The sequence below is a fragment of the Manihot esculenta genome, chromosome 4 (assembly GCF_001659605.2).
Source record: "Manihot esculenta cultivar AM560-2 chromosome 4, M.esculenta_v8, whole genome shotgun sequence".
Lineage (NCBI taxonomy): Eukaryota > Viridiplantae > Streptophyta > Magnoliopsida > Malpighiales > Euphorbiaceae > Manihot > Manihot esculenta.
In genome coordinates this window covers 4,478,847-4,496,472 of record NC_035164.2, presented here as the reverse complement: position 1 = coordinate 4,496,472, position 17,626 = coordinate 4,478,847, and the positions used below count along the sequence as shown (strand labels likewise).

Sequence of the window (17,626 nt, the reverse complement as noted above, 5' to 3'; positions counted from 1 at the left end):
AAGGAAATATTTTTTAAATTTCTTTTTCATTTTAATAATTACAATTGATTATTGGATATATTTAATACATATATAAATAATCATTTAGATATTTTAATAAAAAAATAAATGATATAAAAGGGATTATTAATTTTAGTATATAATAAAACACACTATCAATTATTTTAAAAATAAATACTGTAATCCCACATGATATTACAATAAATTGGTGAAAAAAAAAAACTGAAAATAAATTCAAAAACTACAAATACAACTGGGAAAAAATAATTTTCCCATGAACTAATAGATTGAACAGCTTGATCATCCGAAACAAGCTTAACAAATTACAACAGTACATTACAAAAGAATGGTTTCAAAGAATTTCACAAAACTACACGAGTCTATGTATTACATGAATTATCCTATCCTTTTTCCTAAATTTCAAGCTCAAGAAAACCTGGAAACCTGTAATAGAAAGGGTAAAGACAGCTAATGCAAGATCCAACCATATCTTACCTCCTGAAGTTGTGGCAATCAAGAAATAGATTTTCTCTGAAAATAAAGAATGGCTAGTAAAGAAACAAAATTTTCATATACAAGGATGGGATAGATGCACATACACAACAATTACTTGAGAAGGCAGCTCCATTTCTTGGATTTGACTTCCTCATTAATGCATAACTTCATTTAGAAGTTCATCAAAGATCAAATCTTCAAGGTCAAGTGCTATGTCCTCGACATCCGCTTGAAGGTTCATCCAACTATCATATTTTGCTATATCTCGAGCCAAAATGTTATCTGATGATTGCTTCGTCTTTAATCCTGTGCTCCGATACCAGGTAATTCTTTTCCATACTTCCTCAAGATTATGGTTTCCCTTAGGTGACAGACGTAGACGTTGAGTGAAGGAGAAGGGTTCTGGGAAGTAGGCTAATGAGCTCCCATGTATCTGAATCAGCACCTCATTAATCAAATCAAACAGAAGCTGGTGATCACAGTTGCAGCCAATATCCTCTGAAGAGCATTCCAATTCATGGTGTAAATAAGACTCCAATTCCTTGAACAATGTGGGAAGTAATGGCTGGTCTAGTGAGTGCCAGGTCCCAAGACACCCTTGCTCCATGAAGCCAGATACTTCAAGAACATCCCTTACATAATTGAAATCATTATCATCCAGTTCATTTGATTCAAAGTTCACAGAGTGATCACCAGCCACTCCATATGCATTTTCATTGTTCTCACGGTCTGCACTGCTGCAACATCCTGTCAAGGAATTTATACTGGACCTGTCTTCTAGATCGATAGAAGTATTTGGTTCATCATTACAAATGAGCGCAGGGTCCAACTCACAACCTGATACAAATTAGAGGATGTGATTCACGACTAACCCAATCAAACTGACAAAGGCCAAAAAGGTTAAGGATAGACTACCTTAGGAGAAAGAACGTAACATGCATTTTTGAAGTCATATTGTTTTGTTTATATAATCTTTTGATATAATTATGTCTCATTCAACACATTAGATGGTTTTTCAAATTGGAAGCAAGTTGAGTTATTATAACATCAATTCTATAGTATGCTTTTGCCAAATCTATGTCAGCAAAGCAAAGTTTGTTTCAATATGTGATATTTATCCAGGGCAAATGAAAATGCCAGCCTCATAAAAAACGCATTTCTGTAACAGATTTGTATGCATACCTTTTGAGACTAGGTCCTCTGTTTCGACTGCTATTTCATCCTGAAAATATTCCTCAAGAACAGATTTGTATGCAGAACTATGTTTTTCATTTTCATTGCTGAAGTTTATTATGGTATCTGTCTCCTGATCTTCACAAGGACTACACCCCTGCTTTTCTCGCTCAACTCTATCCTCATGTTGTTCTCCAACAATAGGAACTTCCTCCTCAATACCTACTGTTGGATCACCCAAATTTTCCTTGTATTCACAGCCTCTAGCTTCATCTACTAGGTTTTTCTGAAGTTCAGCCTCTTCAACAGCTTCTGGGGGTTCAAATTGTTTTCTATCCACAAGAACGCTTTCAGACTTCAAGTTGTTAGGACTTTCATTCTTGGTGTTTGTATCATAATCAATAGAAGGCTTAACTGCAATCCCTGAATGAATTGAATTGCGTGATGTCTCATTTGGCAAGGGATAAAAGGCCTCGAGATCGGGCAGGGAAAGTCTTCTTTTGAAGGACTTCAAACTATGCCCAGTTGATGTAGACTGATCCTCGTTTGTCAATTTTAAGCTCTTGGATTTAAAATCATGCCACTTGGCCTCTTTGGTTAAGCTGAACTCAAACAATCGAGCGTACCTATCTACCGACTCATTTAGAGAGGATATTCTTCTTATGTGAGGGGGTTGACCCTTGCTCAGATCATTATCAGAACTGTTTGCTTCATGAAAACTTCTGGAGTTTTCTTTACCATCTAGTTGAATTGTAACCTCCTCAAACCTTACAGGAGCATCTTTCTCATTAGTGGACAATTTACATCTAGAAGGAACCCCATGGAGTATTGTATTCATTGATGTGTGGTTATCCTCCTTTTTGCTCTCTTTGAGTGTATGTTTTATTTTCTTCATAACATCTTTCAAATGAATCACAAATGATTGGTGCCACCCATGCTTATGTGTTCCCTGATAAAATACAGAAGAAGAATGGTCTGTTCCCAGAGCAACAGCAGAGACTCTAGTATCATCAGATTCTAAACCCATTGGCTTATCATGAGAATCCTTGAATTCAACAGACTTTGGCACTTTAATCCCAGCAAGAAAATTTTCTTCTTTTGGGAAGGACCAAATTTCTTTCTGCTTGTGTTCAATTGTACTAGGCCTCAAAAGTCTAGTGCTCGGAGAATCAGCTAAAGGAAATGACCCTGATTTCTTTAATCTTACTTTTCTATTGGAATTCAGCTGAACAAGGAAGTTTTTGGCAGCTTGAACATCAGGATCCTGTAGGATTTCCAGGAACAACTTCTTGTTTACCTTAAATAACTCAAGAACATCCACACATTCCATAAATTGGTGACTTGAAATTCCCCTATCAAGCTGTTTACCATCTGAAAGGTTCTTGTTTAATGAGGTGTTCATCAATTTATCAGTGTTTCCCCTGGAAAATTCTTGCTTTGCAGAAAGCGAGTGTTGCTTTAAGCAACCCTCATCTCTCATGACGTCAGACGGATGATACTTTCCATTGCATGTGACACTTTCATTGGAGCTCCTTGGTAGAGATGGAATCTGCAATCCAGAGGTAGCAGGATCAGCACTCTTCTGGAGGATGATGATTGGATTTGTCCAATCAGTACTTATTCCACCAAGGCCATCTGAAGCCCCTAAATGATGGCATGAATAAGTTCTCAGCAAATGTAATCTAGCAGATATTTCTTCAGCAATCAATGCTTTTATGCGGGCTTTGCCAGAAATCCTATCAGTTGGGGTAGCCTTTGTTGTTTTCTGCTCATCCTGATAATTTCAGAATAATAAGCTGTCAAGCCATATTTTACCATAAAGAAATAATCCAAATATTTGTACAAGAAGGACAGGAATTTACCAGTGATGGGACAGCATCAGAATCCAAATGATTTTGCACTTCATCCGTATAATGTGCAAAAGAAACAGTTTTTGGATTTCCAAAGCCTACACTTGAGGAAATAAGGTTGCTAAGTGTATAGAAGTGGAAAATTTCAAGACAATATATATATATATATATATATATATATATATATACAGCAATTGAAGAAGAACATTCCTAAGTATTTCCCCTATGCCAAAGTGAAATTAAATTGATGATTGTAAGTGTAGAACTCAACCGACATAACACAGATGCTTACATGTCGCATGTTTCCCTCTCCTCTGTTTTCTGCGAGGAGACATCTTTTTGACACTGTGCCAATGGTGGTAATCAAGAATATGAAACATGTTCCATATACAGCCAGGAAGATGTCTCTGAAATTCAATATCAGAGTCTTGGCGATCCAAATGCCTTTCCATGGGTCAGATAAGAGAGCAAATGATCTCCTTATTATCTCTACACACGAAAAATCAGAATTGATTTGCACCAAGAGGGCTGCTAAATTTTATATCCTGAAATAACATTAAAAACCCATGTATCAGAAAAATCTTTAAGTAAAATCATCAAACACTTTGTATGTGATAAAAAAAATAAGAACCCAAGCATCAGTTACCCGGAATTCAATAGAAAGAAAGAAAAAAAAACCCATGTAGAAAAAGATCACAAAAATTAACTAAGAAGTTTAAGGATTGATTGTACTGAAACTTTCAACCCCAAGAAAGCTAACCTGGAGAACAATCAAAATCTTAGAGAGAAAACTCCAAAGTTAACTATTTCTACAAATGAATAACATAAATACAACACAAATAAAGCGAAGATTTGTGGGATTGACGTAGAAGAAGCAAGAAGAAGGTCGTTGGTCTTCTTGTACAAGAAATTGAAGAAGATGAAGAAAAGGGTACATATATATATGGAATGGACACCAAAAAGCAGTTGTACGCGGAGTTTGCCCGCCAAAGGACCACACAGGATAAAGAAAAAGACTCGTCAGAATTGATGAACAAGTCAAAGTAAAGGTCTGTAAAGTAAGCTAGCTTGAACAATGGATTAGATTACCAACTATTGTTGATTCTTTGTAATAACAGCTGTTTGATTATTGACAAAGGCTTTGCCCCTGCTCTTGATAACCAAGTTTCTCCAGTCTCTCTACCGAGGAAAAGCGCGACCGCGTTATTTTTGGACTAAATTTCATTTTCCCCCCTAAATTTTAAGTTGATATCCAATTATATCCAAAATAAGTTTTTATTCTAATTCATTTAATTCCTTTTATTTAGATCAAATTTTCTTTTTTTTGCTAAAAGATATTAAAATAATATATATTTTTAATTTTTAATAGGAAAGTATTTATTTTATTTTTTTAATATTATAAAATTATTGAAATCGATTTCAGAATGACCCTGTTGAAAATGCTCTGACCCTACTCTTTCTCTTCGCCTTCTCTATGACCCTTTCTCTGAATAGCTTTCTCTGTTCTTTCTCTGACCCTTCTACTGGCGTTTTCCCTTCGCCTCCGCAGTAGCTGATTTCGCTTTTCCTTTTCAGATCAGAAAACTCTGAAACGCTCGGCCAATAAAGCTTACCAAGAAATCTATCCCAAACACTAGAAAAGGAGGCCAACGGAAAGGAAGGAATCTCTCTCGAGAAAAAAATCTCTGCCTCGTCGCAGCCGGCCTTACGTACTAGTAGATCCGCTCGCTCCCATGTTGATGATTGCTTCATCCGGTCAAATAGTACTGATTATACTCTGTTCTAAGTTTATATTTAAAAAATGGAGGAAGAACTAAAATTTTTTATTAAAATTTTAAAAATTAAAAAATATATTAAATAGATAAAAAAAATCTATTTATAATAACAAAAATTTAATGCGAAAAATTATTAAAAAAATTTAAAAAATAATAGAAATACAAAATTAATATTTTAAACAATAAAATTTTTATCTTGAATTTTATAATAGATTTACGGCTCTCATTATACTTTTAAAATTTTGCGTCTCGAAATTTTCTTTTCGAAAAATTATTGTAGGCCTCCAACGATTATCAGTCGCAGAACTGAAGTCTGATTTAAATCTGTCAAGACTAATTGCTCCACATAATTTCCTCCCACTTGTAAAGAACTCAGATCCCAAATTATCATCAATAAGATAATATTAAAATAGATCCGCTACCTTAAACGTTTTAGAAATTTTTATATAATTTAAGAAGTCAAGAATATAGGCATTATTATTAATCTTTTAAATAATTCGAAATGGACTAATTTTTTTTTAGGTCAAGCTTTTTCTGTCATCCATCACGGTCCTTATACAAATACAATATAACTTGATTACCGACATTGAACGACTTGAAACGCCTATGTTTATCAGCTGCAACTTTATACTTGTTATTGGCTTCCATAATGCATTGTTGTACCTGTTTGAAAACGTCCACATATTGATTTGCCAAGTTGTTTGCTGCAATACTATTATAAAAACCTGTAGAAGGGACAATAAGATCAACTGTATGCGTAGGAATTTTTATGTACACAACTGCAAAATGTGACATTTTTGTAGAACTGTGGACAAAACTGTTGTAAGCAAATTCTGCTTGGGTAAGAGCAAGATCCCAAGCAGTTTTCTTATTACTGCAGATGCAACACAGAAGAAAGAGCAAGATCCGAAGCAGTATTTTTATTATTGTAGATGCAACACAGAAGATTATCAAGAGTGTGATTCATCACTTTAGTTTAGCTATCAGTTTGGGGATGGACAGTACTACTATATCGAAATTCAATCACAAAACGCTTCCATAAAATCACCCAAAAATGAGTTAAAAACTTCATATCTCTGTCAGAAGTAATGGTCTTAGGAATGTTATGTAAATGAATAACCTCTTGAAAAAACAATTTTACAATATGAGAAGCATCATTAGTTTTCTTATAAGGAATGAAATGCGTCATTTTGGAGAACCTGTCAACAACAACAAAAATGAAACAGATCCATGTTGAGTACACGGAAGGTCAAGAACAAATCCATATATAAGTCCTTCCAAGAATATTCTGGAATAGGCAATGGAGTGTATAAATTCGTATTCTACGAATGACCGGAAGACCAAATAAAATTCCACAGCAATCCATTTCAAATCTCTTTAGGATTCCAGAGCGAAGAGAAAGTAAGGGTTTCAACGTACCTCTTCGAAGAAAACATAACCACAGCAAGAGGGAATTCGAAGAAGAGGAAGGGATGAGCTCTGAAGTGTCCCAAAAGCTAAAACTTGAAACTCAAGCTTGATTCTTCAAAACAAATATAAAAGTGCATGAGAAAAATGATTAAAATGTGGATTTGTGAAGGAAAGGGGCAATAGACTCACTTCTGCTAGAAATGGAGAAAAATCTTTCTCTTGTTCGAGCTGAGACCCTTTTTATAAGTAGGTCTATCAGCTAATGTTCAACGGATGAACACTATATTTTTTATAAAAAAAAAACATCTTAAAATACTAAAAATTCATTTTATAAAATTCAATTTTCCTCTTTTAAATTGTCCAGTTCTAAAATTCCATCGGAAAGTTGAAATTTTGATACTGGAATTTAGCCAGGTATTACACCAACATCTTGAGAAACCCTAGAATAAGAGAACAAACAACTAATAGCTATAGTTGAATCACATCTACTCTACTACAGCTAGGGCTTTCATCCACCACTACCAAATTCTAGGAAAGCAATAGTCAACTCGAATATTTATAAACTTGCACTCAAAATGCTACATTTATAGACCTAATATGTAAAGACATCCATGTTGGCCTCAGGGACTTCAGGCTAGCAACACCAAATAACACACAGTTCTAGGAGGTAACGTGACAAATCTCTTATCTTTCCTAACCTTTTGGAGTGTGCAAATCACTGGTGTGTGGGTGGTGATAACTCTCGAATCACTATTATCCACGCATTCAAACCTATCTTCAAGAAAAAAAAATCCTCATAGCATAGACATAGCTTCACTACTAAGAGCTCCTCTACAAGATCTTAGTAATATCTACCTCAACGTGGAAGCACCAAATCTTAAAATCCTCTCATATACAAAATCTACACTACCACATCAATCCAGTGAGCAAAAAACCACCATCAAGAGGAAACCACAAAAGGTTATATATTGACATAACAAGAAGTTTCATTTTTTTTAATTAATTTTTTTATATATAATTCAATTTTTTTTTAATAGACTGGGGATAGGAGTCAAATTTGGACAACTGGGCAGTCCATATATACCTTTGCCAATTCATGGCAGGAATGATTCAAGTTAGTTTATTATTTATGTTTTAAATTTATTTTATTATTAATTATGATTATAAGAATATAATATTCCATTTACTCGTAAAATATAATTTATATTTACAAAATATTTTTCACGTAAAATATTTTTTAATAAAATAATTTATTTTTTAATTTTAATTTAAAAAATAAAATATATTAAAAAATTTATATGTAGAGGTGTTAATAAAATTTTTAAAATGAAAAAATAACTTACACTTTCAAAGCAATGAAATCATTTTTCTGATTTATTTTTTTTTAAAAATAAAATATTTTTTATTGACTAATTTTTTTAAGCATCTCAAAAGTAAAAAAATGTAAAAGATATTTTTAAAAAAAATATTTTTTAAAAATAAATGGAGTTTAAGTATAATTTTATAAGAAAAGTGACATAATATAATTATATATTTATTATTTATAAAATATTTAATATGTGCGAAGACAATATATTAAATAAATATTTTTTTTAATAATCACAATAATATAAGATTTTTTTTTCTTTGGTTATATTTCTATCTAAAGTTTCTGCCTTCACTACAAGATCGAATTGCTAGAACAATATCTCTTCAAAATTCAGTCTTCTTTTTTCTTTAATTAGGAATTTTGATAAAACTTGTGGCCGAAGAAGAATAAACATTAGTAAAACACACACTTCTTTCTTTACTGGTTAACTGTAAAGCATATATTACAGGGTAATGGCAAAAAAAAAAAAAGAAAAAATTCAGTTTTTGATGTTTAACATATTTATTTTTTTAATTTAAATTTACATTTTTTATAATTATATTTTGAATTTTTAATTTTTTAATAATTTATTCTACTGTTCATGGTGATAAATATTAATAATAGTAGGATATAAATAAATTAATTGTCCAGAGTAGATTTTTTTTTTTTGCTGAAGTATATATTTTTTTTAAAATAAAACTACTGGTTGTATTAATAAAATTCCATTAAACAAAGAGAGATATTATCTCAAACAGAGAGACGATCATACCTAATAGATTCTCTAGTCAAAGTATGAGCAGCTACAGTGGCATGACGACGAATCCATCTAACAGAAATATCAGTTCTAGAGTTTAACAAAGATTTACAATCATTCAAAATCAAACCCAGTTCAGAAATGTCTAAATGTGGAGACTGAAGAGTTTGAACTAACTGCAAACAGTCCATAAGAATGCAGCCATTAAAAGGCAAAAATTTCGTCGCAAAGAGCAAACAGTGATGGAGAGCTAAAGTTTTAACAATTACCGGCATATCATTACCTTCCGAGAAACTAAAAACACCACGTTGAAATAAACTCTAAGAGTTTTCTACAACAAAACCATAGCCAATAAAATCTTGAGCTTGAAACAAAACCCCATCAACTTGATAAAGCCAACTGAAATTGTCCAAGTTTGGAGATGACGCACGAATTTAGAGAGGAATGGCTTCAGGATCACGAGCAGGGTTGAAGGAATAAAACAAATTTTTGCCCTGATATAAAGTAGCAGTAGTATTTCCATGCAAAGCACCAGCACGTTGAGTAGCTTCCCAATCCGAGATATGATGCATGACGTCTTTCACAAGGTGAGCTGTTGAATTTTGCACCTGGTTCCATAATAATGAGTTCCTTGCTTACCATAATCTCCATGCACAGACCATTACAAAGGTTTTTCAAACCTTATCTTGGAACTTCAAGATCTGCAATAAAAAATTAAAAAAATTATTATTAGGCTGCAAATTTCTCACTCTCCCTAACCTCTAAACTTCCTTGGACACAGGACAATGCAACAAAATATGATTGACACTTTCATCTTCATGGCACCAAGGACATCTAGCATCCACATCCACACCCTTTTGCCTTAAGTTATCCTTTGTAGGCAATATATTTCTACAAGCTCTCCAACAGAAATCCTTCACTTTTGGAGGGACCGAAACATTCCATAAACTAGTCCACAACTCACCCCCTCCACATTAAAAGATGATTTTCCTAGCAAGTCCATACACACAAAGTATGCGGACTTCACCGTATACACACCTCTTTTATCAAAGTGCCACAAGAAGGAATCTTCCTTATTGGTAATACTAATAAGAATACTAATAATAGCCCTAATATCTCTTGAAGAAAAAAGCTCTATTAAAAGAGCAATGTTCCAAACCCTCCCATTACCTTCAAAAAGATCACAAACACGCAAATGTGGTTCAATAAAATCGGGACCATCATCCGCAAAAAATGTATCCTCCTTAGGAATCCAGGGAGCTGAAGCCAATAAAATCTTCTCTCCATTACCCACCCTCCACCTTGTACCCCTTCGAATTAACTCCCTTGATGCCATCACACTTTTCCAAACAAAGCTAGCACCATTACTTACATTAGCGGAAAATAAATCACCATTTAAGAAGTACTTTACTTTAAACACTCTATAACAAAGAGTATTAGGATTTGTTAAGAACTTCCACAGTTATTTGCCAAGTAAAGACAAATTAAAACTCCTAAAATCCTGAAACCCCTTACCCCCCTCCTTCTTTCTACTACACATCTTCTCCCACGCTAGCCAATTAATACCCCTCCGCCCTTCTCTTTTACCCCCCACCAAAAGCCATTGACTATTCTATACAATTCATTCAAAATAGTAATGGGAATCAAAAAAAAATATTCATGCAACATGCAGGTATAGCCTACAACATAGATTTTATGAAAACCTCCCTACCTGTTCTAAATAGGAATCTGTTGCTCCATAAATTAATCATCTTCCACATTCTTTCTTTCAGAAAACCAAAAATTACTTTTTTGTTCCTCCCAATAAGAGAAGGTATCTCCAAATAAGCACTATGACTCAATGATGAATGAACATCCAGGATATTACTAATATTAGACCTTACAGAGGAGACCACATTGGAACTGAAGAAAATGTCAGATTTGTTGAAGTTCATCACTTGTCCAGAAGCAGCCGCATAAGTATTGAGAATAGATTTAATATTATTTGCTTACTCCAGTCTAGTATTAAAAAATAGCAGAGAATCATCTGCAAAAAATAAATATGAGATCTTTGGGCATCTAGCACCTGCCCTACAGCCCTACAACTAGCCCCTAGATCAGCATCTTTAAGTAGTAACGATAAGCCTTTCGCACACACTAAATAGAGATACAGAGAAGTAGATCCCCCTGTTGAAGACCTCTACCAGGCATAATAGGACCAATTCAATCACCATTAAAATTGATATTGTAAGAGACTTCCGAAAAGTACATAGTCAACCACCTAATCCATTGAGTAGAAAAATCAAATTGTTCCAGCATGCCTTTTAGAAACTCTCACTCTACCATATCATAAGCCTTAGAAATATCAATCTTAAGTGCACAATTACCATCATTTCTGCCCTTATTAGTTTTCATATTGTGTATCATTTCAAACGCAACCATAACATTATCGGTAATCAACCGATGATGGATAAAGGTAGACTGATTCTCAGAGATAATCATAGGAAGGACCCTTTTAAATCTGTTCGCCAAAGCTTTAGCCACAATCTTATATAACACATTACATAATGCAATTGGATGAAAGTCTTTGACAGTTTCAGGGATATCCACTTTAGGGATCAAAACAATCAATATTTCAGTAAGAGAAGAAGGAAAAGTACCTTGTTGAAGCCATAGGCGACAACCATCGGAAACATCATTGCCAATCAAGTGCCAAAATCTCTGGTAAAATGCAGGATTTAATCCATCTGGCCCAGGTGCCTTGTCTGGATGCATCTGAAAAAGAGCAGCTCTAAATTTCTCATTCGAAAAGGGAGCACAAAGATCAGCATTATCGGCATCACTAATCAAGGGCGGCACTAACTCAAAAACCCATTCACAATCCACAAAACCGCCATAAAAAATAGACTAGAAATAATGCAAAACATGATTTTTAATTTCCTGCTCATTCTCAATCCAGATACCCGACGACTCCTTTAATTTAGTAATACGGTTCATTCTTCATCTACCATTAATTTGTGCATGAAAAAATTTTGTATTTTGGTCCCCATTTTTAAGCCAAAAGCACTTTGCCTGCTGTTTAAGTCTAGCTTCTTCCTGCTCAAGGAGATGATTTCAATCTTCCTTTAAAGAGGCATGAGAAACAGTACTGGGCCCATTATCCAATAATCTCTGTATAGTTTTCTTCTTTTGTCAAAACTCTCTATTTCTACTCCTACCCCACAACAAAAGAGCAGAAACTAAATCATCATGTTTCATCAAAATGTTGCGTGGTATAGAATTAATCCAAGCTCCTTTAACAACCTCAACCAGACCCTCATCATATAACCATGCATTATCAAATCGAAATCTCCTTCTATCTCCCCTATTATCCTTAGGAGTTGTATTAATCACCAATGGTTTGTGATCCGATCTAGGAACATGAACAACTGAGCAGACAACATTAGTGAATTTACAAGCCCAGTCCTCAGTAGCAAGGGCTCTATCAAGCTTCTCTCTAACTAGATTATTCGACTCCCTGCTCTTCTCCCATGTGAAGAAAGAGCCAACAGTGGGTATTTGAACAAGATTACTGTCCTTAAGTGCCTGTCTAAACCCTTGCATAAGATAATTTGGTAAAGTTGCTCCTCCTTCTTTCTCATCTCTCGAGCATAAATCATTAAAGTCTCCCGAACAAAGCCACAGAAAAGAGCTTCTACGAGATAAAGCTCGAATAAGGTTCCAAGATTGACATCGTCATTGCGATTCCGAAAACCCATAATAACCAGTAAACATCCATTAGACATTACCTTGCGAAACAAACTAATCAATAAAATTTAAAGAAAAGTCAATCACAAAAACAAACACATGACTCTTCCACATTAACGAAATGTCTCCTCCCAATCCTTGTCTATTACCTAAGAAGCAACCATCAAAATGTAAAAGATTACGAAAAAATTCCATACGAGAACTAAGAACTTTTGTTTCCATCAAAAATAAAATGTCCAGCTTGTAAATAGTAACCAAATCCTTCAATATATTAACTGTCCGAGGATTGCTGAGTTCTCGGCAGTTCTAACGTAAGACGATCATTGCTTTTGGCTATCCTGACCTTTGATGGGATGAGCCGCTTCGATAATCAATTGATGCAGATCGTCTTCCATATGGAAGAGAAAAGAAGAAATTAGATTTAAGAAGAGGAAAAGGCAAGAGCATCGAGCCACAGAGGGAAACTTGTATATCTTTATATTTTAAAATGTTAATATTTTGAAAATGTGATTTTTATTAATTGAATATTTTTTTATAAAATAATTACTTTTACAAAAATATATATCATTCCTTATAAATTTATAAAATTTAAAATAAAAATATTAATTGTTAACATAATATTTATAAAAAAAATTAAAAAATTAATACTTTTATTTAAAATTATTATATTTTTCTTTAATATCATATGTTTTCTATAAGATTTCAGAAAATTAACTCACTTTATAGAAAAAAAATATATATAAATATAAAATTTACTTTGTTTTGAAAAAAATTATAACAGTAGAACTCACCCAAAACTAAATAAACCCAATTTCCCATTTATTAAAGGTTATTATTATAAATGGCAAAAATAAATAAAACCCTAATTTTACAATAAAGGTTATTATTGGGGGGAGATGTTGAGCTGGTGCGGGGTAAGTGATCCCTAACATTGGGCTTGGACCTGTTGGAGCATTTAAAGCTATAGCTCGCTCGGTGTTGGGTCGGATTCTATTTAAAACATGCGGATTTGTGACAGAAGAGTAGATTTTATGTAATTTTTTCACGAATCGATTTATTTAGTTATGTTTTGAGTCTATACTAAATCACATATAATCAAAAAAATTTTAATATATAAAAAAATTATACTATAATTTAACTATTTCATATAAGACAATTTACATGGAATAATTATTTTTTGATAAGTATATATATATATATATTGAATATAAAAAAATGTAATTACCTATATATATATATTTTTTAAAAATATAAAAAAGTTAAATTGTGATTTTAACTCATTTTTAAAGTTTATAATTCAATTTATATCATTAATAAATAATTATAATTTTTTAATACCGTCAAAAAAATATTGATGTGATAATTAAAATTAATTACTAATTAAAAAGTGAAAGTATAAAAATGTATATTATGATTTTACTCATTTTTGTTTTATGATATGTGGTTGAATTTATGTTAAATTAGTATTTTACGATTATCGGTGAGTATTCGATCAGTTCGGTTCAAAATCGATCCAACTCGAATAAACTAAAATTTTATTTGTAAAAACTGAATTGAAATGATTTTGAAAAGAAAACAAAACGAATGGAATTGATCTGATTCGATTTAATTCAGTTCGGTTTGATTGGTTGAACTTCTTAATATACTTTTTATTTTTTACACTTTATTTTTAATATTTTAAAATTTAATTAAAATATTTCAATTTTGGTTATATTCTAATCTCGCTAGATTATCAAAATAATATATTATCATCACTTATCGATTCAGTTTAATTTTTTATTTTTTTAATTAAAATCGAATCAAATTAAAATAATCAAAATTTTTAAAATTAAAATTAGAAACGAAATAAATAAAAAATCGAACTGAATTTTTGAATTAATCTAATTCGATCAATATTTGAATCGAATACTATTCACCGTACTGATAATATAATTTTCATATCAACATCTAAAAATTATCATTTTTTATTATAGTGTGATATTATAAACACTATTTTAATATAAATTAAATTATAATGAAAATTAAAAAATATTTTTTTATACGTTTTTATTTTTTTAATTATATTAAGAATAAATAAAAAAATAAACTCATAAAAAATTAATTTGTAGTTGTTCACATAAATAAACATAAAATCTACTGTAGAATAGGAATTTCGTGTGAATATCTATAATAAATATAAAGGTGTGAATGAGAGGGTGAGCTTTTGATGGACTAAAATATTTTTATACTTTTAATATTTATAATATAAAATTTTAATTTTAATTTTTAAAATTATTTTACGTATATTCAATATAATTCTAATGAGAATGTAATTTTTCATAAATAGAATATCTAATAATATTAAATTTATAATATATATAATGAGGGGGTGAATTTTAGAATGAATTAAAATATTTTATATTTTTAATATTTATAAAAATTAAGTAATAATATAAACTTTTAATTTTAATTTTTAAAATTATTTTATTCAATATAATACTAATAAGAGTATAATTCTTCATAAATAGAACTTCTAATAATAATAAACTAATTAAAGAAAATACTAAAATTTTGAATTGAAATTTTATTTAATTTAATAATTTATAATTCTATATTCTATGATCTATCTATAATTTTATTATATAATATATATAAAAGTGTGAATGAGGGCGGAACTTTTGAATATATATAAAATAATTTTAAAAATTAAAATTAAAATTTTATATTATTATTTAATTTTTATAAATATTAAATATAATATTAATTTTATAAATATTATTATTTAATTATCTTAATAATTTTTTTCAATATAGGTTAATAAAATATTATTAATTTTAATTTATAAAGAGATTTAGCTGTGAATAATAATAAAATTTTTAAAATTTTACTTAATAAATAGAGAAAACAAAATCAACAATAACAATGTTAATGTTGCATTGTATGATGATAATTTGAAATTTTGTTCAATAAAATTTTAATTTTTGTAAATTTAAAAATTAAAATTTTATTATTAAAATAATAAATATATAAAAATATACACGTGCAAAAAAGATAATCTGACTAAAAGGATATTAATTAATTTAAATTAAATGTATAATTTATTATATTTTTTATTAATTAAATGTATACACTATTTTTTTAAAAAAAATTCAATGCATAATTAGTTAAAGACATTTACACGTGGGTTTTCTTTTTAAGAGTTTGGTAGAGGAGGCTGAAGTGGTCAACCTCACACGTGTGGAGAGTATTTGTTGTAGCTCTCCACCACCGTTCATTTACGCACAACTACACAAATACGCTTGCGTGGCCGTGGCCGGTGGTCCTCTTCTTCAATATCCCTAATTTAACGGGAGAAAAGTTGAGGCCTTAAATACCATAGGGCTAATAGAATTGAGTCGAATTAAAATTTAGAGATTCAATTACTGCATAAATTTAATAAAAAAAATTAATATATAAGTTTAAAAAATATAGATTTAAGGTTTATTTATTCGTAAAAAATAATTTATATTTAAAAAATATTTTATAAGTAATATATTTTTTAAAACAATAATTTATTCTCTATTGTTTAATTTTAATTTTAAAATTAAAATATATTCATAAATTTATGTATAGAAATTTTAGTAAGAATTTTAAAATATTAAACATTACTTAATTTTCTTTTAATTTAAAAAATATTTTTTATTAATTAATTTTTTAAGTGTTTTAAATATCAAAAAATAAATATTTAATTTTTTATTAATTTATATTGTTAAAATAATTATTAATAATTAAAATATTAAAAAATTAATTTTTAAATAATAAAAATAAATATAATAATTTTTAAATCGTTTATTAATCTGTATTATATATTAAAATATATAACATAATAATTTATTCCTAGCCCTATAACCATCTTCTAAAACAGTGTTGGGACAACTTAATTACTATTTATGAAAAATTGATATATATATATATATATATATATATATTTGATATTCAAATTACTATTTATTAATTAGATTTTTTTAAAAATAAAATTTATATATTTATATAATGAAAAGAGTAATAATTAACTATCCAATAAAAATCTTTTAAAATAAATAAAAGGCAAAAGACTTTTTCAAGTCTTTGAAAAAATTATCAAAAATAATTTAATTCTTAATTAAATAAAATTTAAAATTTTCAAAATAGCTATTTAAATTCATAATTTTTTAAAAAAGAAATAGACAATTAACTCCTAAAATGATAACATTTTTAAGTTTTTGTTTATGAATTAAAAAAAATTAAATTGCAAGAAATTTTACAATAGCTATTTTAATTTTTTAATTGCAAGAAATAAATGAGAAGGTTGAAGTTTAGGTTAACTAATTATAGAAAAATTTAAATTTATAATTTTAAAAATATAGAAATTTATTTATTAATTATATTAAAATTTAAAAATTAAAGTATACAGTATATATCTAAAAGGATAATAAAAATATTTTTAAAGATAGGAAGAACTTTCAATTTAAATAAATTAATTATAAAAGTATTTAAATATTTATTTTAAAAATTAAAGTATAATTTATTTAAAAAATTAAAAGAAATATTTAATTTCTGTATTATAAAAAAACTTATTAATTAATTTTTTTAATTTTAAAAAATACATTAAAATTTTGATATTTTAAAAAGTTTATTAATTAATTTTTTTATTAATTTTAACTATTAAATTTTATAAAAAAAATTTAAACCATTCTTGATATAAAGAAAGTAATTAATAATTTTTTTATAAAATTAAAAACTTAATTAATAAATTTTTTAAATTATAAAAATAAAATATTTAATAATTAATATTAATAAAATAATTAATATTAATAAAATAATTAATCAATAAATTTTATAAAATATTAAAAATATTTTACTGTATTTTTTAACATTTAAAAAATAATGAATGAATTTTTCTATAAAAGCTATATAGTAAAATTTAAAAAAAAAAAAAAAAAAAAACATTTGTTTTTGTATCCACTGGTGTGTTGAAGGCAATTGGAGGAGGAGGAATATTCATATATCATACAAAAATTTTTAAAAAATAAAGAAAAAAAATAATTTCAGCGCATCCACATCATTAATCATTAAAAAACAAATATTCAAACACCTT

At 29.3% G+C, this 17,626-nt stretch overlaps 1 protein-coding gene across 3 annotated transcripts; it reads right to left on the bottom strand.

Moving 5' to 3' along the window:
* Positions 1-114: 114 nt before the first annotated feature.
* LOC110612803 lies at positions 115-4,749 on the bottom strand. 3 transcript variants are annotated; one of them, XM_043956274.1, is made up of 5 exons: positions 4,608-4,749; positions 3,811-4,063; positions 3,531-3,616; positions 1,678-3,442; positions 115-1,332 (listed from the first exon to the last, which is right to left on the bottom strand). In XM_043956274.1, exons 2-5 carry the CDS (start codon positions 3,968-3,970, stop codon positions 650-652), a joined length of 2,694 nt encoding a protein of 897 aa, XP_043812209.1. In that variant the 5' UTR covers positions 3,971-4,063; positions 4,608-4,749; the 3' UTR covers positions 115-649. The 3 variants fall into 3 exon arrangements, with proteins under 3 accessions (XP_043812209.1, XP_021609299.1, XP_043812208.1); XM_021753607.2 differs by lacking the exon at positions 4,608-4,749 and adding an exon at positions 4,279-4,601; XM_043956273.1 differs by lacking the exon at positions 4,608-4,749 and having other exon boundaries at positions 3,811-4,601.
* Between the last annotated feature and the right edge of the window lie 12,877 nt (positions 4,750-17,626).